Source organism: Argentina silus, assembly GCF_951799395.1.
Source record: "Argentina silus genome assembly, chromosome: 10".
NCBI lineage: Eukaryota > Metazoa > Chordata > Actinopteri > Argentiniformes > Argentinidae > Argentina > Argentina silus.
Genome location: NC_139664.1, coordinates 8,714,669 through 8,736,325, shown reverse-complemented (window position 1 = coordinate 8,736,325; position 21,657 = coordinate 8,714,669). Strand labels below are relative to the sequence as shown.

The following is a 21,657-nucleotide window of genomic DNA, read 5'->3' as shown; positions in this document are numbered from 1 at the left end:
CCTGTCAATGTAAAGTGGTCAAATAGGCTACCTTCTTTAGTGCTGTCTGATTGGTCAGTGGTTATTGGATGTTGTGATGGAGAAGAGGTGTGGTTATTCAGGTCCTCCGTTGGAAAGAGGACGGACGTAACCTGTTGATTGGCTGCTTCTATTTCTGCAAACTTCCTGTTGTGAGAATGTGAAAGAAAGATAAAGTCTGATTGTATATCTTACAATATAACAAAATCACACATACACACTTACTCACTCGCACCCATTCACACAAACACTCACTCAAATATACTGTGCATAGACATACACACACGTACCTCTGGATCATGTTGTGCAGGAAGCGCCGGTGGTTGACCTGCCGTTTGGACGGACGGTTCTTCCTGGGCCTCTGGAGTGTCCGCATCATGTGACCTGCAGCTGATGTCACAAAGGTGAAGAGGTCTCGACCCCATGGGACACCTCGGTCCATCCCAGGTTCCAAGGTCACAGAGCTGGATGGTCGTATGGCTGAGAAAAGGTAGAAGGTAGGAGGTGAGGGAGAAATTGAAAAGGTGAGAGGGGGAATTAAGTGGGATTAGGTGGGAGGTGAAGAGGGTTAGGTAGATGAGTGGAGGGGGGGTGGATGGAAGGTAAAAGAGCAGTGAGGGAAGAGGTAAGAGAAGACCAAGAAAATAGGTGAGAGAGGGGTGAAGTAGTAGGGGTAACAGAGGTATTAATAATGGGATGGAGGGGGGACGGGCGGACGGGCGGACGGACGGACGGACGGACGGACGGGTTAGGGTTACGGTGGGGTAACAGGGGAGTCACAGCATGTGTAATGTGTAACACAGTAATTCTAGTGGAGTCGTCATCCAGAGGTGTTTCTCTAAATCCTCTTCACATCATGATAATATCACCATATTGTTATACATGGTGCAATGCATGGATATTGTTTTAGAGAGAGAATTCTCCATTTTATGAAAATTACATGTGTAAATTACATCAAATTGAACCATCAAACCACAATTACTTTTCCAGTAAATTAACATTTAGATTTACAGACCAGATCCACTGGACCAAAAACTAATAACAGACCTGCAGAACCAATGGCCACATTGTAATCAAGGTTGTAATTGCAGGGGGGCTAGACACTCCCATAAAGAAATCAGGGCACCCCCATAAGGGTTAATTCAGGCATGTATTCCAGAATTATAACACATCACTAATCATAGCACAAATCCAAAAATTATAGTAGAACTTGAACCCTGTATAGTACAAGTATAAACACAAACACAGTCCTTAACCAATGTAATACTATACAATAGTGTGCTAAACAAATGAATAGCAAAGAAAAGGCTACTTACCTTGATGCTGCTGTGTGTATATCTGACAATGAAGACTGCAGTAAGGAATCAGAGACACAGGTTGAGGGACCACCACTGAAGAGGTGTGGTTTTGCTTGGATGTGTGTGTGTGTGTGTGTGTGTGTGTGTGTGTGTGTGTGTGTGTGTGTGTGTGTGTGTGTGTGTTTGGGTGTAAATGAAATGAAACGTTGCCCAAACATTCAACCAATCCCCTGCTGTGAGGCTAAGGGGTGAATCTTGACAAATTGACAGTGGGAGAGGAAGTAAGAGACAGAGAATAGAAAGAGGCAATTATCTGAGAAGTCAACTGCTTGTGGAAGCGTGGGCACACGTCTCCATTGTGTGACACACTAAAGGCAGCTTGTTAAGTACTGAGAGACACAAACCCACCAGTTGAGGCAGTTAACAAGCCCTTAATTGATCAACTTAAACTCTGGCCCTAATTATCACATTCTTCAGACTAAGAGCTAAGGTAGTTGCTAGTGGCAATTGCCCTTTAAGGTTCTATAGAGGGCCATCCAAACACTGAATTTTACATATCTATGGTGGCACATGGAATGAATAGATCATGCACATCACAAAGCTGTACTAGCACAGTGTGTGTGTGTGTGTGTGTGTGTGCGTGCGTGCGTGCGTGCGTGCGTGCGTGCGTGCGTGCGTGCGTGCGTGCGTGCGTGCGTGTGTGCGTGCATGCGTGTGTGCATGCTTCTTTTTGTGATAGAGTAAATCTTCAGGTTTCAAACCCAAATTATAAGAAAACAAAGGGGAGTGGGATAGGAGTCTAATTTCCATCAGATACTGGATACAGATACCTGTTACTATTCCTTTGAATATCACTGTGCTCATTATTGTAAACTAGACTGACTATTGGTAACCAGAGGAGGAGAGCATGGTTGCAGGAATGGCATCTATTTTTAGTGCAGCCACATGGGTCTTAGTAGCTACTCTGCCATTGAGAAGCAGCATTGTTGGGGACCCTTAGAATTTGAGTTATTGGAGGACCATTTCTTTGGTGAGTGCCACCTTTTCACCCACCTTTCAGAGTTCAAAGAGGTTGACAAAGTAAACAGATTATTTTCATGGAATGTATGAGATTGTAGTGAGCAGTACCATAGCACCATACTTTTCCCCCCTAAAAAAATTGTAGGCTGTAAACATGAGTTCAGGTTGGCTGGACTTGCTCCGATTCTTCAGGTCTACCATTGTTGCTATGTTTACTGACTGCCCTGTTCTATCTCTTTTCTTCTATGTATCTATTCACGGTCATTCCCTCCCATCTGGGCTTTTCTCACATTCTTTCACTGGAGGAACAAGGTAACTGATAATACCTTATCACACATTCTCTCTGACAGAACTTGGACCAAGTGAGCCTCCTTCACCTCTGAATCTGTCACGTATTGGCTGAGGATTTCACTGAGCCCCACCTCTGATTGTCCTCCAGAACCAATCAGTGTAAAGTATATGTCTCCGTGGTCTCTGTGTTCTAAGGCGTTAGTGGACTAAAGAGGAGCTCTACATTGTAAGGTAAGTTTAGACACTCTTTTAGAATTTGAGGAGGCAAATACTATTATGCTTCAATCACACAGTTACTTACCTTTGGGATGTTCAAATATAGTCCAAATGTAGCAGTGAACATGATCAGAGCCAGGGATATAACATCACCTGGTGATTCTGTTGAACATCTATGAAATATTTCTCAAATATCTGTGGTTTTGTTTCATGTGAAGAAATATTAACCCTTTGTTTCTCTCATGAAACAGTAACCATGAGCCGAGCCTGGGCCTTGTTCAAGGCTCACCCTTATGTCAGTAATGTGGTGGGATATACAACCCTGTTCGCCTCTGCTGACCTTATACAGCAGAGCATGTTGGGAGGAAAACAACATACTGAGGGGCTCAAAACAGCCTCCACCTTGGACAGAGATACGACAGGAGTGAGTATGGGTGGAACTGAAGGACACCTTTCCGATTTGGGATCAGAAGTGACTCTCTATAACTCAGAAGGGGATAAGCTGAATTTGGAGGGAACCAATACCAAAAGTGTCACAGCATGGCCTGGTATTGACTGGTCCCAGACTGCTCGAGTGGCACTCATTGGCTTCTGTTTCCATGCCAACTTCAACTACCATTGGCTGAAGGGGCTGGAGAGGATGTTGCCAGGGGGAGGGGCCAAGAAGGTGTCAGGGAAAGTGGTGCTTGATCAACTAGTTGCTGCCCCTGCAACTATCAGTGCCTTCTTCATAGGTGAGTATATGAGTGTGAGTCTGTGTGTGTGTGTGTGTGTGTGTGTGTGTGTGTGTGTGTGTTTGTGTGTGTGCGCCCCCATTTACTGCATTGGTGTGGTGAAACTTGAAGAATGCATTTCTTGACCATTGCTCTATATTTAATATGTTTTACTCTTTTAGGTCTAAGTGTGTTAGAAAACAAAGTGGACCCATTTGAAGTCTGGAAGCAGAAATTTTGGACTTCATACAAGGTGCAGATCTATGCAAATAGAGAATACATGAGACAATATAGGCCTACTGTACTGAAAGATATGGCAGTCCAGAAGCCTACATCATAGTTAGGTTCATGCATGGGGATGAGGATGATTGTACCGCAGTTCTCACATGCATCTACATGCATCTGTTACACACATCACATCTCTCTCTCTCTCTCTCTCTCTCTCTCTCTAAAAGACTGGAGTGGTCTATTGGTCAACAATGCAGGTAGGTCGGAAATATTACACATTCTATAATTTCTCATCATGATGCACCTCTTTAGACAGGGACACACGCACACACACACACACACACACGCACACGCACACGCACACACACACACACACACAATGAAACAAAGTAATAGAAGTTTTTTTTTTTCTCTCTCTCTCTCTCTCTCTCTCTCTCTCTCTCTCTACCTCTACCCCCTCCCCCCACACCTTTCTCAGGCGGTGAATTTTTCCCTGGTCCCCCCTGTAGCACGGACAGTGTTTGTGGGTGGCATCACACTGGTGTGGACTGTCTACCTGTGCCACTTCAGACAGCAGTGAGACCTCTCACAGCACCCTCAACTCAATTCAATTATGCCAGGGAGCCATTCCACTGGATGAGATTAATGACTGTAATCACAAATTACTTTGATCTGATGTGAAAGATGTACATATGTATACATATTTTGTATATTGAGTGTTATGGTCTGAAATATTGTACGATACTTCACAAAACCCCAGATTAAAAGTTTCAGTTTAAAGAATTCTGTCCTCTTCCTTGCTTTAGATTTCACTGTCAGACCACTGACATATTTGTCAATAGTTTTCATATAATAGCTGAATTTCAGAGGGCAGAAATGTTTCTGAGTGGATCTTTAAAATAGAAATAATGCAACGTAGAAATAGAATGGCGTGGTGTGGAAAAAAACCATACAGAACATGACACAGGAAGTACAAAGCATTTGACCTTCATGATCGCGGAGAACTGTTCATCGCGAGACCGCTGCACTTCCTTTTCCCTTTTCACTCTGAGTCCAAGATGGTAGGTCCGACTTCTGAAATTTTTGCAATGCGCTGGTGTGAATATCCAAGTCAATCTTCACTTTCACAGTTGCAGATCTCAACCATTTCAGTTTTTATTAATGCATTGGTTACTGTGTTCTGAAATTCCGTTTGTATCGTGTCATTATTTTGACGTTTTTGACAATCATGCGAGTATGATCACCCCACCGGTTGTCAGCATAAGCATCCTGGGCACTCGGCTAAAACCAAACTATTTACCGAGAGACGAGCTCTAAAATCATTGCAAGATGGCTACATTTGGCACGGAAGGTTGAAGAAGTGTCACTATGGTTGTCGATATTAGTCTACATTTGTAATTCCATAGCTTTTTATCTCTTCTGTGGAATGGAGCCATTAGCCGGTAGGCTATTTAGCAAGGAATGTAAACGTGTGATTTGTCACTGGCATATTCAGTGAACATGGCCGTGATGGACGGTGTTTAACGTTTCAGACAGAGTTTGGTTATTTAACGTGGCTCGTTCACTGAACTATGAAGGTGTCACCCTGACCAGGTGTTTTGTTCGGTTTGAATGGTCTGAGAAACTTGGTTTGTTTAGCTAGCTATCTAGTAGCAAGTGTTGGGGCGTAAGACGTTCAATACCTTACTTTACTTGCAGGTCTTGTAGAACTATTTGCATGTAACGACAGTTGATACCACTTGTGTATGATAACAAAAGTTAAGTTGAATAAAGTGCGTTTGGTGTCTGAAGTTGGCTAGTTAAATTGTGAGGTCATGAATGAGAATTCGGACCTTAGATATATTATTGATCTGAGATGGCTGAGTGTCCGTTGTGTTTTCATACTGTTAGAATGGTCCTCAACTAATTAACAGTAGCTACTAAATGTCAGATACTGAAGTTTTGATCAACAACAATGTCTCTTCCCAGGGAGTCGACATCAGACACAACAAGGACCGCAAGGTGCACAGGAAGGAGCCCAAGAGTCAGGATATCTACCTGAGGCTCCTGGTCAAGGTGAGTCTAATTTAACACTTCACATGGTGGTTGTGTATTCTGGGTGCCAGCTCATGCCAAGGTGGTGCTTGGCGCATGAGCTGGCACCCGGAATACATAACCACCACTGGGAAAAACATTAAAACTTAACTTCTGGTGAATATTTGTGCTTAGACAGGCCAGTTCTTGCATGCAAATAGAACCTCAGCAGTTGAGTTGGTCCTCAAAACACATGCTGTCCCCTAATGATGCTGATGTTCTATCCCCACAGCTCTACAGGTTCCTGGCCCGTCGTTGCAATGCACCCTTCAACAAGGTGGTCCTCAGGAGGCTCTTCATGAGCAGGACCAACAGGCCTCCCATCTCAGTCTCTCGTCTGGTGAGTGTCTCTCTGTTCCATGCTGCTGTCTTCTGTTCATATCCTGTCTTATCCATATGCTTTTACTTGTTCATTAATTCTGTTTCTGGGCATGGGACTGGCCATCTCATGTGTTGTATTGTTATAGACCACCTGCCTTTCATTGTTTAAAGTGGTTTTGTCAGACCTGACCTGAAAATGGGAACAATTTGCCTGTCTTATTCTTAACTGTCAGAAATCAGACATGAGTAGGTTGTCCGTCAGTGACTGTTGTTCAAAACCTTTAACTTGTTTGCTTCCTGTCCCTTAGATCCGTAAGATGAAGATGCCCGGTCGTGAGAACAGAACCGCTGTTGTCGTGGGAACCGTCACTGATGATGTTAGAATTCAGGAGATCCCCAAGATGAAGGTAAAGAATGAGTTAAAAGGAGTTGTACATTTTTAAGGTAAAATTTAACCCAAAACAAAAAACCCAAAACATGTGTCTGTTTTAAACAGAACAGACAACATTCCTGATTTACACTTATGGTCATCAGTTGCAGCATTAAACAGATCAGTGCTATGCTGTCAAAACCGGCACAATGTACTGTAGAAAATAAGACCAAGCACTCCTTACTCCCTCCATCCAATGTATTTGCACTGTTTTTGACTCTTGGATCGCCATGGAAACTGAAGTTTAAAACCACTGGTATATTCACATGCTCACAGACTGGTCCCCTGCAATATGATGCTGACAAATTCCTTTTACCTATTTTTAGATAACTTTCACCAGTTTTAGAGGCACATTTGTGATTCAGAGGGTCTTAGATTGTATATAGCTTCTGAAAGTTATCTGCAATAGGTAGAAAATAAAATAAAAAGTGTCTGCATTGGTTTGGGTGGGATGGTATGTGAGCGGTGAAGAGCCATAGTGTGCTTTTGTTCCAGCCCAGCACTGCCTTATTAATGTAAGTGCCTAAGTAATGTTGCAAAGTAAACTAAACATCCTTTGTTCTCCTGTCCCTAAGGTGTGTGCTCTTAAGGTCACTGATGGAGCTCGCCGCAGGATCCTGAAGGCTGGAGGTACAGTCATGACCTTGGACCAGTTGGCTCTGGCTGCTCCCAAAGGACAGGGCACTGTGCTGCTGTCAGGTGAGGAACTGTGATGAGACTAGGATCATCTCAAAGAACGGAGCAATAATTGTACATGGTGAACCAGCTTTTCCAATAGTTAAATTGTTCTGTTAATGGTGGATCTTGCTCCTGGTGCCATGGTTCCTCAAACATCATGAGATTTATGATGCCTGTCATGTCTGAATAAGATTAAAATACTGGTGTCTCACAACTGATTGAATGTACATGTGCCATGCCGATGAAACAGACTGTCAGTTGACTTAATATTCATGTATAAAAAAATGTTTTGTGGTTCTCCAGGCAGAGAGTAATTTGTTTGGCTGAAACACTGATGTTTGAGACTAAGTCAATTTATTTCTCTTTTCCAGGACCTCGCAAGGGCAGAGAGGTTTACAGGCATTTTGGAAAAGCCCCTGGAACTCCCCACAGCCACACCAAGTGAGTATCAAACTTCTTCTTTTTTAATGTCTTCATTTTAATGACTGCTGTCTGTTGGAATAGCCAAGTAGGCACCAGAAGTAAGAGAAATTTCAAATGTAAAAGCATTCTTGTTGTACACGCTTGGATAGTATCTCTTACAACTTTTAATTATCACCTCCCACTTGGTGCCTACTAAGTGTGACTGAGTGTTTTGATGTAGTGGTACTAGTACCTGTTGTATAACATCTGTGCCCAATTATCTGTGACCAATTATGGCAATGAAATGTTATAGTTAACCAATGATTTAGCTTCATCATTTGGCTGTGCTCCAGCTAAACATTGAACTGTGAACTGTAAGTTGTCACAGGGCCTAAAATACATTGTGTAAAGCTGTTTCTCTACAGGTCATGTGGAATATGGAGTAGGCTATATACATTACATATCTATCTGCTGTATTCTGTATTGCACCTCACTATAAGCCCCTAGTTATCAATGCAAGAACATCACTGATGTGACAGGCCCCGTGCAGCACCATGTTATTGGTTAATTAGCTTGATACAAAGGCCCTGTATAAATGGATGGAAGCCAAGGTTCCACAACATTGCTTTGGCCAATGACATGAGTGAGGGTGTCAAGGATTGCATTTGGGTATTTAAGTTGTGATGAGTCAATCAACAGTTGAATTGGCCTCCCGTATTCAGTGTTTATCCTCCTGAATTATGCACTATTCTAATGTATTTTTTACTCTCTTCCCTCCAGGCCCTACATTCGCTCAAAGGGCAGGAAGTTCGAGCGGGCACGTGGTCGCAGAGCCAGCCGTGGCTACAAGAACTAGTGTCTTTATTTTGTTTTCTCTGCAATACATAGATACAAATAAAGATTGGCGATTCAAAATGAATTATTAATGTCCCTTGTCTGTTTTTCAGATTTCTTGGCTGGGGTAAAAGTAACTCGTTTTCAGTTTAGTCTACTTGGGAATGTGCTTAGCGAATAAAACTATTTGATGTGGTCTACTTATGCTCACAGAGCAGATTGATGTGATTCCTGGTAGTGTGCACCAGTATTGACATCATCCTGCTGAATTCAAAGGCAACTAAACGTGTTGAATATTTTATCAATCGTTTTCAAGGATTATATTGATTAATGATTGTTCCACATGCTGTTGCCAATCTATGTACTTAGAAAATGTCACAATAATACTGAATCAACAGTCATGCGTCACCTGTGTTGTGCTCTGGCGCCGTCAATGATTGGGGAATGTCGATGGGTGGTCCACAATGTCTTTCCTTATCACCATTGGACTTCCTCTGCGCCGCTCACACTGCCGTGCCCTCCCGTTTGTGAGACACTTCCTGGGTAAGAGCCATAGAGCTTTCCGTCGGAGCAAGCAAGCAAGCGACTTCACCTCGTCGCACGGGGAGCTAGAATGAGGTAATTTGTAGCAGTTTGACAACTTCATACGGGTTTGCTTTTTTATAAGTTTGATAACCTGTAACGAACTAGACAATTGCCTTGGTTATTATAGCGCGTTAGCAACATCTGTGTATGACAACTGGCTAGTTGTATGTGGCTATGCTAATGGTTGTCAACAAGCTAGCTAGCTAACCAGTTATCTTACTAGCCGCGCTTGTGGTTACAGCTGTGAAAAACTAGCTAACTGAATAACGTTTGAACTCGTAATATGTCAGCAGACTGTCTACTCACTTGGTGTGTATAACCAAGTTAGCTAGCTAGTAACTTAGTTAGCTGTGTTGTGCTATCCAATAACAGTCAATACATGCCTGAGTCCTGACAGCTACAGACAGCACTTCCACTTGTCAAGTATTTGACTTGCTAATGACTTTCTTTGTCTGCTACAAGTTGATTATTCTTTCGTCCTCAGATTACCTTGTCTCAGTACTATCAGCAGGATGTTATAGACCTCATTCTGTGTGATACATTAGCTACCTAGCATAATTATGTTTTCAGGGCGATCCTTGCCAGCTTTGTTATCTTCGACTCTTGTTTGACATTTGCTAGTGAGTTAGCCCAGACATGATATAAAAATACAGAAAGCACAGATGCGCAAAATGTTGTTGTATTTCTATACGAGAGGGTCTTTGGCTGGCCGACGTTCTTTCAGTCTGAGCCAAATGTATCTCTCTGTGTCCGATATGAAATACTGGGCTCATGTAAAAATGGGTCTGATATGTTCCGAAGTCAGTCAGCACGGTCATTGTGAGGCAGTATTAGCCTGGCGATACTGCGTGTCACCGCCCTGCAATTCAAGCACGTAAGGTACAACAATGGGTCAAGGCACACACAAGAAAAGTTGTTATCAGACCTGGATGTCTGCCAAATATTGATTTTGTCTGCACCTTACATAACAGGTCCCGACTGAATATAATAGTCAACACATTGTAACAGGACTGTTTTTTATAGTTTGAAATATCTTCATATTGATGACAATAATTGACCCAGTCTGCTTTCAATACCTTCTAATATGAGGAAACGTTGCGTATGTTGATGACACAGGCATGTGAAATGTGGGTGATGTGTCACAAAATTATGTCGGCCCAAAACCGTATCCAGGTCTCTAATCTGTACTAATCTCAATTCCACTGGGTACAAATTGTGAAAGAGGTTAGGTGTCTGGATGAACGCCACCCATCTGAATAAACTCAGTTTGTTAACCTAATATGTCTTATTTGTTCTCACACAAGCTAATGGCAGCATTCATTTCCTGAAATCAAGTTGAGTCAGTGTGAGTTTATCCATATTGCGTGACATGATTTCAAGGCATGCTAGACACTCACACAGACACGCAAACAATTTTCCCTCCTTACCACGAGTGTGCTGCCCTGCAGCACTTGCATTTCTCCAAATGGCAAGTGAGTCACTCACCTTTGGAACAGTAAAATTCAAGTGTAATTTTAGAGACAGGACATGTGGACTGTTCACAATGAAAGCCTGTTTGAGGTGAGTCTTAGCTGATTCCTGTAGGCTAGATCATGGTTTAAATTGGACTGCTTATTAATAAAATAGTTTTTGTTTAGTTTGTGGATCATAAGAGAGGCTTAAGTCAAATGCTTTAAATGTCACTCAGTATAACACATTTTTTTTGCCAACTAGGCATAAATGTTCAGGTGGGCTTGTGTTGTTCAGTGCCTTAAGCTGCTAATTTCATCCATGCTCCTTTAACAGAATTAATGAATAAACCAAGGCTGCATTTCATTCCACAAAGTTGCTCTCTGTTCTGTGCACACTCCCTCCTCTTCACGGGCCTGATAGGTGAAGGCACTATGAAGGAGACATGGTGGAGTAATAGCCTGCGCCTCCCCAGTCGTCTCCCATTCCTAAAGGGGAGTGAACGAGTGCAGAGGGGAAGAGACAACTTTTTAGTATGAAAAGCGCCCCATTGTGCTAATTTGCTTGAGGACATCATTTAAAACAAATGTAACACTGACACTAGTACTTTCCTCCCTGACTTTTCTCTCTAGGTATACATATCTATGGGAAGGAACATGAAGCTTGCCCCTTGAACTCAAGGAAGGACTTAACCATGACATAACACAACAATCTCCGTGGAACAATCTAGTTCATTTTTCTGTTTTGTCTTATCTTTTTTTTTGTTGTGTTATTTTCCATCCTGCTCGCCTGTTCCACCTCTCTCTGTGATGGAGATACAAATATAGGATCATGTGGCATTTTCCATTTGGCTGAGACTGTTATTTTTTTTTTTATCTTACTACTGTAAAGTTTGCTCGTCTCTGAAAGGCTGACCTTGTCACTCCGCTCTCCTGCCTACCACATATCACTGAAGCGAGGAACACATATCCATGGAGGTCTCCCACAAGACCTGCACTTTTGACCTCATTTAGGTGTTAATGATCATTTGACCAGCACTTTCCACGCAATATTCCACAGCAATCTAGTGCTAAGTGAATTGCTATAGCCTCCTTGCAAGAGCAAGGTGTGTTCATTCATGTCTGTCTGATTCATACTTAAACTTTATGTTTTAGATATTTGAATTATCATCAGTATATATATCAGTTGTGCTCAGTTTTGTTTTGATTTGTTATTTAATTTAGTGATGTGTTTTATTGTCATTGAGTTTGACCTGTGTGGCTGTAGCTCCCTACTCTAAGCTGCACTATGATATTGAATCTCACACTAAGATTTTGAACTGTAATTGAAGAATTTTCTTAACTATACTTTTACATCTTTTATATTATATGCATTCTCTAGTATAAAAAAGTGAATTGTTAAATAGTTTTTTGTTGGATTACATGTTTACAAGTGCTGTCCGTCCATTGTTCAAAGGTGGACAATACCAAGCAAATCTAGAAGCTGACAGCACTTTAGAACAAGTCAGACAGTGTCTGGCCAGATAGGAGAGTTATCCTTCAGACTGATATCTGCCAAGTCTGGTCCTTTTTGGATTGACACACTAAAGAGAAGAATCTCCTGTTCATCAGGAAGTCTCACAGATGGATTTCAAACACCAAACTTTTGGAGGTGTTTTTTGTTGTATTGCCTCTAAAATGTAAGCACTGAAGTGGAAGAATGATTTTGAGGAGCTATCAAGGATAAAGATAGAGCATCTGTTTGATTTTTAGGACAGACTGTCAGACAGACAGACAGACATACATATTTTGGGCTTCCTGAGTCATAGTTCTTCCATTGGAGTGTTAGTACGACACACACTAAAAGGTGATGATCAGCGATCAGTAACTTACTCCTAACTCAGTTCCATCCTACACACGACCAACTGTATGAAACACTCACACACCGTCCGCCTGTTGGGAACAAAACGTGAGGGTGTGAAGTATTTTACCTGCCAACTCCCTGGCCTGGACTTGTCCCTCCGGCACTAACAATGCGTTCCCCAGACCCCCCCATTCCGTCCCCAGCCGAGGCCCTCCTTCATGGCCAGTTTGGAGGCTGGGGGACAGGCAGTAACAGCAACAGTAACAGCTGCCCCAACAGTCCTGGTGGTCCTGGGAGCCTTTCCCCCTCTCCTAGCCCCACCCTGACCTCTGCCTCCAACTACGCCCTGACCCTCACCCCCACCCATATCCATGTCCAGCGCCTGTCCCCACGGCCAGGCAAGGAGGCCCGTCTCCTGCTGCCCCTATTAGAGCTGGCAGGGTGCAGCTGCCCCCGTGCCCCTGCGCCCCCCCTCCTGGTTCTGTACTGGTACCCCCCTGGAAAGCGGCGAAAAGGGGTGTCGAGGAGGAGACAAGTGAGGGCATACCTGGCGGAGAGCAGGGCAGATGCTGAGAGGTGGTCGACAGCTGTACAGTGTTTGCTCAGAGGAGTGAATGTCAGCGCTGACACAGGTGAGTGTACTGTTCCACTGGTGCTACAGGTGTGTGTACATACATACAGTTCCAATTGTGAGGCTTACGGTTATTGTGTGGGTGTGTGATGTATATGTCATGTTCGTGTGCCTCTTTGGTCACTTTTTCCATCTCGGTGGTCCAAAGCTGGAGAGAGTTCTTTTTTTCCTTTTTTTTTTTTTAAATCATGGAAGATTGGCACAGTGTCATAATGACAGAGAATTATGCTAGATCAGCACCGTGGATATCATTGGGTATCTGAGGTATGGCTGCATTGATTCATGTTTGTGAGAATAATTCACTCAATTAAGTTTCTCTCCATAAATATAAGATTTTCTGTTTCATTTAAGCCTATTGGTCATACAAGGTGATTTGATGTTCTCTTGATTATGAAGGGCAGAGGAAACATAGTATATAGGCCACTTTAAGTGGGCCATTTTACGAGGACCTAGACATACTAGGCCTACATCATGCTGGCAGTGGCCATGTTATAACAGGTTGATAAAGGCCTAGCCTAGGCTAAAGTATTTCGGCCCATGTAACCGATGTATTTTGGCCATGTTGTAACAGATTGATTTGAGGCTGCTGTATTTTTGTCATGTTATTGACAAATTGATAAGGAATACTGTAAATGCTGCTTTGAGTTATGTAATTGGGGTTCATGTCCGTGGACGAACATATGATTTTCCCATCGTATGTTTGACCATCGTGTGTGTGTGTGTGTGTGTGTGTGTGTACACACGTGTGGTTATCGCTCTAATTCTGTCTTTCCTCTAATTTCTCTCTCGCTCTTATCTGTCCTGCACACACACGGTCGGTATCATCTTGTATCAAATGTAGAGACAGAGAGGGAGGGTTCTCTCCACCCTTCCCACACCACAGCAGCATCCCCCCGCCCCAACGGATAGCAAGGCCATGCTTAATGTTTACTCTGTGTGTCTCTCTTTCACACGCTCTGTTTACCCTCTGTCTGTTTGACTCTATCTCTCTCGCTCCTTCTTTCATGCATCACTTTCCCTCTGCTTCTCACATTAGTCTCCTTTGTGTCTCTCTCCCTCCCTCGTTCTGTATCCCATCTTCTTCCTGTCTCCTTCCTTTGTCTTATCCCCCTTGTCTTATCCACCACTCCTCTTCTGACTTCACCCTCTTTACCAATACATCTTCTGTCTACTTCTCTTCTCCCTCCCTCCCTCCTTCTGTATTTGTTATGCTTGCTGTTTGTGTCATAGTAGCCATCACATTTTCTACATCTATATTCCCTAATCTGTCTCCCCTTTCTCTTTTCCTTTTGTCTTGTCTCGCTCCCCTCCTGTTGTCTGCCTTTCTCTTCCTCTCGTCGTTCTCCCTCTTTTCTCTGCCATTGTAACACTATCAACCCTGTGTCTCTGTATGTCTCTCCCTTGCTGCCATTCCTCTCTGTACTCTAGACAACCTTGTAGCTCCTCCGTAAGGCCCCGTGGTGTCTTATTTAGGCCTGGTGCAGTACAGTGAATTTCGGGTACCTCTCAGTAGTCTAAAGAAGCTTCCATTCATCTCTTCTCCATCTACACTCATTTGAAGTCACATGAGGTCGATAACCACAAATGGGGATGTAGAAAGAGGATGTGAGGAGAAGATGCGTGTTTAGACTACTGAGAGTCTTGAGTGTTTGGTCACTTTATCCATGTAGGTGCTGCTTTGCGATCCGTAGACAATAGTTAAACAGCAGAAGACGTTATACTACGCTCTGAGACCTCGGTTGATAGCCTGCTGCGGTCTCTCCCTACCCTGGACATGGAGTGTTTAATTTTTTATTCTAGATGAAATGCAACCATTAAATTATTAAGCCAATTGATTTGGCAGCTGGTGTTACATGAATGAACATAATTATGTTTGGTCTGATGGAGGCCTGTTGAGATGATATGAAATAGTGCATCAAGTTGCCACTCGAGGTCCAGGGTTAGGAAACACTGTGCTTATTATGGTATTGCTTATGTCCCAAAATGGGTTTGTTTATTACCAGTTTCTGATTATAGTAGTGGTTGCTGTATGTTACTCAGCTGTTTGAATATTGATTCATTGATTTACTTGGACTGCATGGAGATGAAGTCTTGTAGTTCTAATAGAGCTCTGTCCACAGAAATCAGCAAGAACCTGCTGCCTCGGCCCCGACGGCTGCTGCTATTGGTCAACCCCTTCAGTGGGAGGGGCCAAGCCATGCAATGGTGTCAGAGCCACATTCTACCAATGATCAGAGAGGCTAACATCAGCTACAATTTGATACAGACAGGTAGGTAACACACACGCACGCACATAGTAACAGCTGGAACCTGATACAGATAGGTCATATACACACAGTATCATCAGCTATAATCTGATATAGACAGGTAACTCATACGCACACAGTAACCACAACCTCAATGAGACGAATAAGAGACACGGCCACATACACCAACACCAACCCAACTGTAGCGATATTGATCTCTTCTCTCTTCTCCCCCTCTCCTCTCTGCTTTTCCTCTGGTCTCTTCTCTTCCTCTCCTTTTAGAGCGTCAGAACCATGCCAGGGAGCTGATCAGAGAGATCTCCCTCCACGAGTGGGACGGCATCATCATCGTCTCTGGAGACGGCCTGCTGCATGAGGTGTGTGGAGAGGGGGGAGGGGGTAGACATGGATGGTGTGTGCGTGTGTGTGAAGGAAGGTGTATGTAAGTGCGTGTGATGGTGAGATGTAATGTATTTGTTTGCGCTTTCTACAGTTAGCAGATAACATGTTTGTGTGACTGTGCTCTTATGTGACTGTGCCTCTGTCCCACAGGTGATTAATGGTCTGATGGAGCGGCCTGACTGGGAACAAGCAATAAAGACTCCTGTGGGCATCCTGCCCTGTGGCTCTGGGAATGCCCTCGCTGGCGCCATCAACCACCACGCAGGGTAATACACGCAAACCCACGTCAGGGAGCCACACCTCCAAAAACCTTTTATTTTTCTTTCTTTTCAGTTTTGGCTGATTTGAATTCGAATGTATTTTTAGCTGTAGTTCTAGTTGACATTACTCTGTGAGGACGGGGTTGAATAATTTCTCTCATCCCAAAATTAATTTCTCAACTGCTTGATAGATTTCTCAATGCTCTAGATAAACACACACAGTCAGTCTTTTGCTGAGATGGGACTTATTCTAATCAAACTTAAACTTTAGACTTTTGTCCCTACATTTCCATGTAATATATCTTATCCCGCTCACTTCTCTATCAGCTGTTTCGTCATTCTACTGTCATTCTTACTGATAGCCCCTATCTCTCTCTCTCTTTCCTTCTCCCTGTATTATCTTCCTCTCCCCCTCCCCTCCGTCAGCTATGACATGTGCCTTCGTGAGTCCCTCCTCCTCAACTGCTGCTTCCAACTCTGCCGGGGCGGAGTGAGACCCATGGACCTGGTCTCTGTAACGACCAGCCCTGCCCCCTCTCAGAACGGCCGCCCATCCGGTCCCAGAAGACTGTTCTCCTTCCTGTCTGTGGCCTGGGGCTTCGTGTCTGACGTGGACATCGAGAGCGAGAGGTGTGTTTGTGTGTCATTTACTCCTCTCTGTATTGTGACTCCTTAATCCATTCATGTTCAGAAAAATTATTCATTACCTCATGCAAAGTTGAAGTTGACTATTTTTTTTAAACTTTGCATTAAATATCCCTCTATCCATGTTTTTCCAGGTATCGGGGTCTGGGCTCAGCACGGTTCACGCTAGGCACTCTGGTGCGCTTGGCCTCCCTGCGTTCCTACAAGGGCCGTCTGTCGTACCTGCCCCCCTCCATCATCACCTCCTCCCCGGATGCCACCCCACCCCCCCAGCGCAGACCCCTCTCCCGCAGCATCACAGAGGGCCTGGAGGGATTCTGCCGGACCCCCATCCACCGTACCTGCTCCGACATGGGCCTCAGCGAACAGAGGAGCCTACGGAGGGGTGACGGGGAGAGGGAGAGAGAGAGGGAGATGGAGAGGCAGAGAGAGAGGGAGAGGAGGAGGGAGAGGGCAAGGGGAGGAGGAACGGGGGTGGTCAGGGCGAGTAGTTTAGCGGAGGATAGAGAGAGAGAGAGAGAGGGGGAGGTGGGGATGGAGGGGGGGGAGGAGGAGGAGAGGTCAGGGGGGAGTTCGGTGAGGTCGGGGACGAGTTCAGAATCGAATGAAAGGGATGAGTGTAGTATGGGAAGGGAGGATGGACTAGCAGGGAATAGGGAAGAGAATGGAAGGGTAGAGCAGGACTCGAGTGAGATGGAGGAGGAGGAAAGAGGGAGGGATGGGGGTGGCAGCAGTTGCTCAGTGGAGGGGGAGGGAGTGATGGAAGCCAAGGAGGTGGGGGAGGGGTACGGGGTTGATATGGGGCGAGAGGCAGACGAGGATCCTGAGAGGTGTTTCCCCTACCCAGATAACCTCCAAGAGGCCAGACAGACATTACGTAAGAACTCAGCCCCTTCCAGCCAGATAGCCAACGCCATCTTCAACCAGCCCCTCAGCCAGGAGGCAGACCCTGTGAGCGGAGCCTCGTACGGGCCAGAGGAGATGGATCTGAGTGGCACTTACTTCCAGAGAGAGCCTTACCCACTGGATATCGCCCGCGAGCGAGCCCTCACCATCTCCTCTCCCTTCCGCCACTCGCCCTTCTCCTACAAACCCAAATCCCTGGACCAAAACCAGAACGCTTCCCGACCCAGACCCCTCTCCCTCCTCCACCACCCCCACTCCAACTCCCTCCCCCCTAAACTCCCCTCCCTCTCTCTCTCTCTTTCCCCCACACCCCCATCCTCCCCCTCCTGTGCCTCCCCCCACGCTTCCTCTTACTTGGTTCCACGCCCCAACACCCCAAACTCCACCTCCCCCTCCCCCTCCTTCCGCTCCCCCTCCCCCTCATTTACCTTTGATCTCGCAGACCCCGCTGGAGCCCTAAAGAACCGCCCGCCCGTTTACCTTCCCTTCAACTCCCCTAGAGACGACCTCCTACCCCCTCTGGACCAGCCCATCCCCACCCGAGACTGGGTCACCATTGAAGGGGACTTTGTCCTAGTCCTTGCCATCTACCAGTCCCACCTCGGGGCAGACCTCCACGCAGCCCCACAGGCCCGCTTTGATGACGGCCTGATCCACCTAACCTTTGTGCGGGCAGGGATCTCCAGAGCCACCCTGCTCAGGCTGTTTCTGGCCATGGAGAGGGGGGCCCACCTGTCCCTGAGCTCCCCGTATGTGAGCCATGTCCCAGCCAGGGCATTCAGACTGCAGCCCCTCTCCCCACGGGGGACACTCACCGTGGACGGGGAACTGGTGCCCTACGGACCACTACAGGCACAGGTGAGGGAATGGAAAGGAAGGAGAGAGAGACAGTGTTTTTTGTCAGCTTGACTTGGTATTGTGTAGATTATCTGATTTATAAATCATCTTAACACCCACAAAAGAAATGGACATTTATGATACAATGATTTGGGAATCTATTCAGCATCTAGGTCAGGCCAACTGTAGAGAGGAGGTAGGAATGGATGGAGATAGATTAGTGGGAGTAAAACACAGAGGGAGACTGGTACAGGTTGGGGTGATTTACTGGAGGGGGGTGAAGTAAAGAGAGTGTAAGAAATGGTGGTAGAAAGATGCTGGATATGAATGGGAAATAATGGGGGTGGATAAGAGTCTGGTAGAGAACCAGGACGTCAAGCAATGGGGCATGAATCCACAAGCTGTAGTTTCATATGGATATAAAACGTATAGGTTATGAAGGATCACAGGAAGTGATTGAAATGCCGTAGAAGTCTTTAGGTAAAGTACTCTTGTTTTGTGTACACTTAAGACATTGGGGCAAATGAAGTTGTCAGTAAGTATTTAAAACTGATTTAAAAACATTTATTTTCTTTTTTTTTCCCTCAATAAAGCACTTCAGTGTTGAGTAGTAGTGAAAGTAGTGATCATACTGTACGTTGTGAGGTCTGCTTTATTGATGTGCTTACTAAAGATGTAATGTCTTTTGACTTTGTGTAATTTACCACTCTGTTGTATTATATAATCATCATATATAATCATATCTGCTATCTTATCACTTCATTGCTTGTTACCACACACAGTTTATCTTACCAGTGGTTAATGTGTTGTCTGTATCTCTCAATCTCCCATAGGTCCATCCTTCCATGGCCCGGCTCATCGTTGGTGACTCGGGAGTAAAGATTACCCGATTCTGACCAGGGATTGGTTGAGCTGATAAGACGTAATGGCGCATTCTCTCTGGAATGACATAACCTCTGTAGCCATCTACATTCAGAGAGAAAGAGGGGGGGGGGGGACTCAGACTGAAAAAAAGCCTGAATTGCAGTAACTGCTTTTCTGGGGTTTAGTGAAAGGGATCACCCACCGAGCTGCGTGTCGAGTAGGACACGGATAGAGGGATTATTAGCGAATATGAAAACTGATGAAAAATGCGCCTCGTTGCACAGCTGTTGGATTACGCTCAGTTTACCCTGAAAACCGTGAGAACCGCGCAGCCTGGGGGGAAAAAAGAGGGAAACAACAAGTGAATGTGTATGGAAGTGTGTTTATGCAGTGCACGTGTGCAATGTACACATTCTAGTATGCACATACGCAAAAAACACCCTACCTGACCTTGCCTTACTGAGATGGAGAGATCAAAGAAACTAATCAGAACTGAAACTAAAGATGTTCTAGAACTACAAATGTTCTAGAGCATCTTCAAAGGTAGCCACATCCTTGTGCATTTGTAGATTCCCCCTCCCACAACCCCACCAATACCTCTTTCCATCTCAAATTTTCCGTCCCCTATAATGCCTTATCTGCCACTGGACTTAAAGTGCAACTCCTGTGACTTTGCCCTTTCTTACTTGCATAAGAAACCTAAGTCTCCTTACTCAGCAAATCTCCATCCACGTTTATCAGATGGTCCGTCCGTAGATTACAGGAAAACAAAGCAAGGCTTTGTACACTGACAAGGCAATATTAGTAGATCTAAGAAATGTCAGTACTGTACTTGTGTGCGTCAACTTTCAGTGAACAGAAGATGTGTTTATTAGCAAAGCCACAGACTATTACTCATATGCCAGTAAAGTTAGAACAACACTGAAAAATAAAGCTTTTCACGGGTATTACTGTAGTAGATCTATATGGGACTGTTGAACAGTGGCCATCATGGTGTATTTTGCATTTGCCTGTTTTTCTTAGCAAAAGGGTGCATGATGATGATGCTTGTGATGCTGCAACAGAGAAAACATAAGATTGCCTGAACAAAGCAAGCTTTGTCAGTGGTTTTATGTTTTCACAGAATCTTCTGAAGTTCACATGTAGCCCCAGAACGCTGGTTGTTTTCAGAAATGATCACTCATATGAGTGAACTGCCTTTGAAAGTGTAATCTTACAAATATTTTTTTACATACCTCCATTGTTTCCAATTCTGGAGATTGACGATTTATCTGTGGATCAATTCTGGAGTGTTCTGAATAGAAAATCAGAACACAAATATTTAGATTGGGCTGTAGCTAATGTTAAAAGGAACCAGATTAACTAGTCTTGTGATGAAAAACAGAAACGTTCCTGTGTCTCTTGTGTTTTTAAAGATAAAATCATTAATGGACCACATGACAGATTATTGATTACCCTTTTGAGGACTTGAGGACTGGTCACAGGCAATGTAGTGCCTCCCAACTCAAATCGTACATGGGGAAATGTGGCTGAACTATGTGGTCTTCACATGTTCAATGTGTTTTAGTCAACCATAAAAGCATACCCTGGCTACATTTATGACAAGAACAACATGATGAATTTAATGAGCTTGTATTCAATCAGTTTTGAGTGCCTGGGGCTGTTTTAGTCACAGTACCCACAGCGCCTTGATATGGATTGGTCATGTCTGAGTAACTCAAGACCTTTGTGTTCTTTTACCTGCTGATGTTGGTCCCTATAGACCCCAGCTATCCATCCCTGGTCATGGAGGGTAAACATTGCAGGTAGCCTTGAGTTCCAGGCTACTAGGCCTTCCTATAGTGTTGTCTGCCCCCTGGCAGACTACAGTGCAGGATATATAGGCCTATACCAAGCTTACCTCTAATGGCCCAGAGAAGAGTAAATTAAACACAACTTTAGAGACTGGACTATGCTTTTGGGCTGACATCAGTGCATTATGAAATAGAAGAGTCTTTTGAATTTTTGAAAAATGATTACAAAACCGTTTACTCTCAATTTTACGAGACTAGTTGTGAAAATGTAAACCTGATGGATTGCTTATTGTGTATGACCAGGGTTTGGACCATAATGTTTTTGAGCAATTTGATATGACTGTGGGGGGGGGGGGGGGTGTCCCCTTTCTTGATAATGCCAGTAAGATGAATTGTCTATAGTTGATTTTGCCTGTAATAAAATTGTAATTATTACTAAAATGAAAATATATAATATACATATATATAATGTACAGTTCATAGTTATGTATGGTTTAAAATGTTTTGTTTCTCTTCTTAAAAGAATAAATTTAACTTCTCTGGAGCAAGTTATTCTCTGAAGCAAATCCTCTAATCCCTGTTTTTGTGCCTCAGGAATACCCAACATGTTATTTTTAAAACATTAGTAACATTTTATTAGTAAAACATGGAACATCAGAGCTGTTCACGTGCCAT

General features: G+C 44.2%; 3 protein-coding genes across 3 annotated transcripts; all 3 read left to right on the top strand.

The window, feature by feature from the left end:
• Window positions 1-3,099: 3,099 nt before the first annotated feature.
• On the top strand, window positions 3,100-4,391 carry LOC310810982 (mpv17-like protein; the record flags this gene model as incomplete). The annotated part of the gene is made up of 4 exons (XM_083678935.1): window positions 3,100-3,577; window positions 3,739-3,809; window positions 4,012-4,041; window positions 4,263-4,391. 4 exons carry the CDS (start codon window positions 3,100-3,102, stop codon window positions 4,362-4,364), a joined length of 681 nt encoding a protein of 226 aa, XP_083535061.1. The 3' UTR covers window positions 4,365-4,391.
• Window positions 4,392-4,783: 392 nt separating this feature from the next.
• On the top strand, window positions 4,784-8,607 carry rpl18 (ribosomal protein L18). The gene is made up of 7 exons (XM_083679663.1): window positions 4,784-4,845; window positions 5,753-5,839; window positions 6,090-6,197; window positions 6,487-6,585; window positions 7,184-7,307; window positions 7,658-7,727; window positions 8,469-8,607. Exons 1-7 carry the CDS (start codon window positions 4,843-4,845, stop codon window positions 8,542-8,544), a joined length of 567 nt encoding a protein of 188 aa, XP_083535789.1. The 5' UTR covers window positions 4,784-4,842; the 3' UTR covers window positions 8,545-8,607.
• A 473-nt stretch (window positions 8,608-9,080) lies between these two features.
• Window positions 9,081-21,436, top strand: sphk2 (sphingosine kinase 2). The gene is made up of 8 exons (XM_083679112.1): window positions 9,081-9,140; window positions 11,189-13,030; window positions 15,150-15,299; window positions 15,558-15,652; window positions 15,828-15,943; window positions 16,364-16,567; window positions 16,717-18,346; window positions 19,159-21,436. Exons 2-8 carry the CDS (start codon window positions 12,568-12,570, stop codon window positions 19,219-19,221), a joined length of 2,721 nt encoding a protein of 906 aa, XP_083535238.1. The 5' UTR covers window positions 9,081-9,140; window positions 11,189-12,567; the 3' UTR covers window positions 19,222-21,436.
• The last annotated feature ends 221 nt before the right edge of the window (window positions 21,437-21,657 follow it).

Excerpts from the sequence above, each read along its gene's own strand:
- rpl18 (XM_083679663.1), top strand. Across the intron at positions 5,840-6,089 it reads ACCTGAGGCTCCTGGTCAAG|CTCTACAGGTTCCTGGCCCG; the intron begins GTGAGTCTAATT and ends CTATCCCCACAG. Across the intron at positions 6,198-6,486 it reads CCATCTCAGTCTCTCGTCTG|ATCCGTAAGATGAAGATGCC; the intron begins GTGAGTGTCTCT and ends CCTGTCCCTTAG.
- sphk2 (XM_083679112.1), top strand. The coding sequence starts at position 12,568 with ATGCGTTCCCCAGACCCCCCCATTCCGTCCCCAGCCGAGGCCCTCCTT. Across the intron at positions 15,300-15,557 it reads CTACAATTTGATACAGACAG|AGCGTCAGAACCATGCCAGG; the intron begins GTAGGTAACACA and ends CTCTCCTTTTAG. Across the intron at positions 16,568-16,716 it reads GTGGACATCGAGAGCGAGAG|GTATCGGGGTCTGGGCTCAG; the intron begins GTGTGTTTGTGT and ends ATGTTTTTCCAG.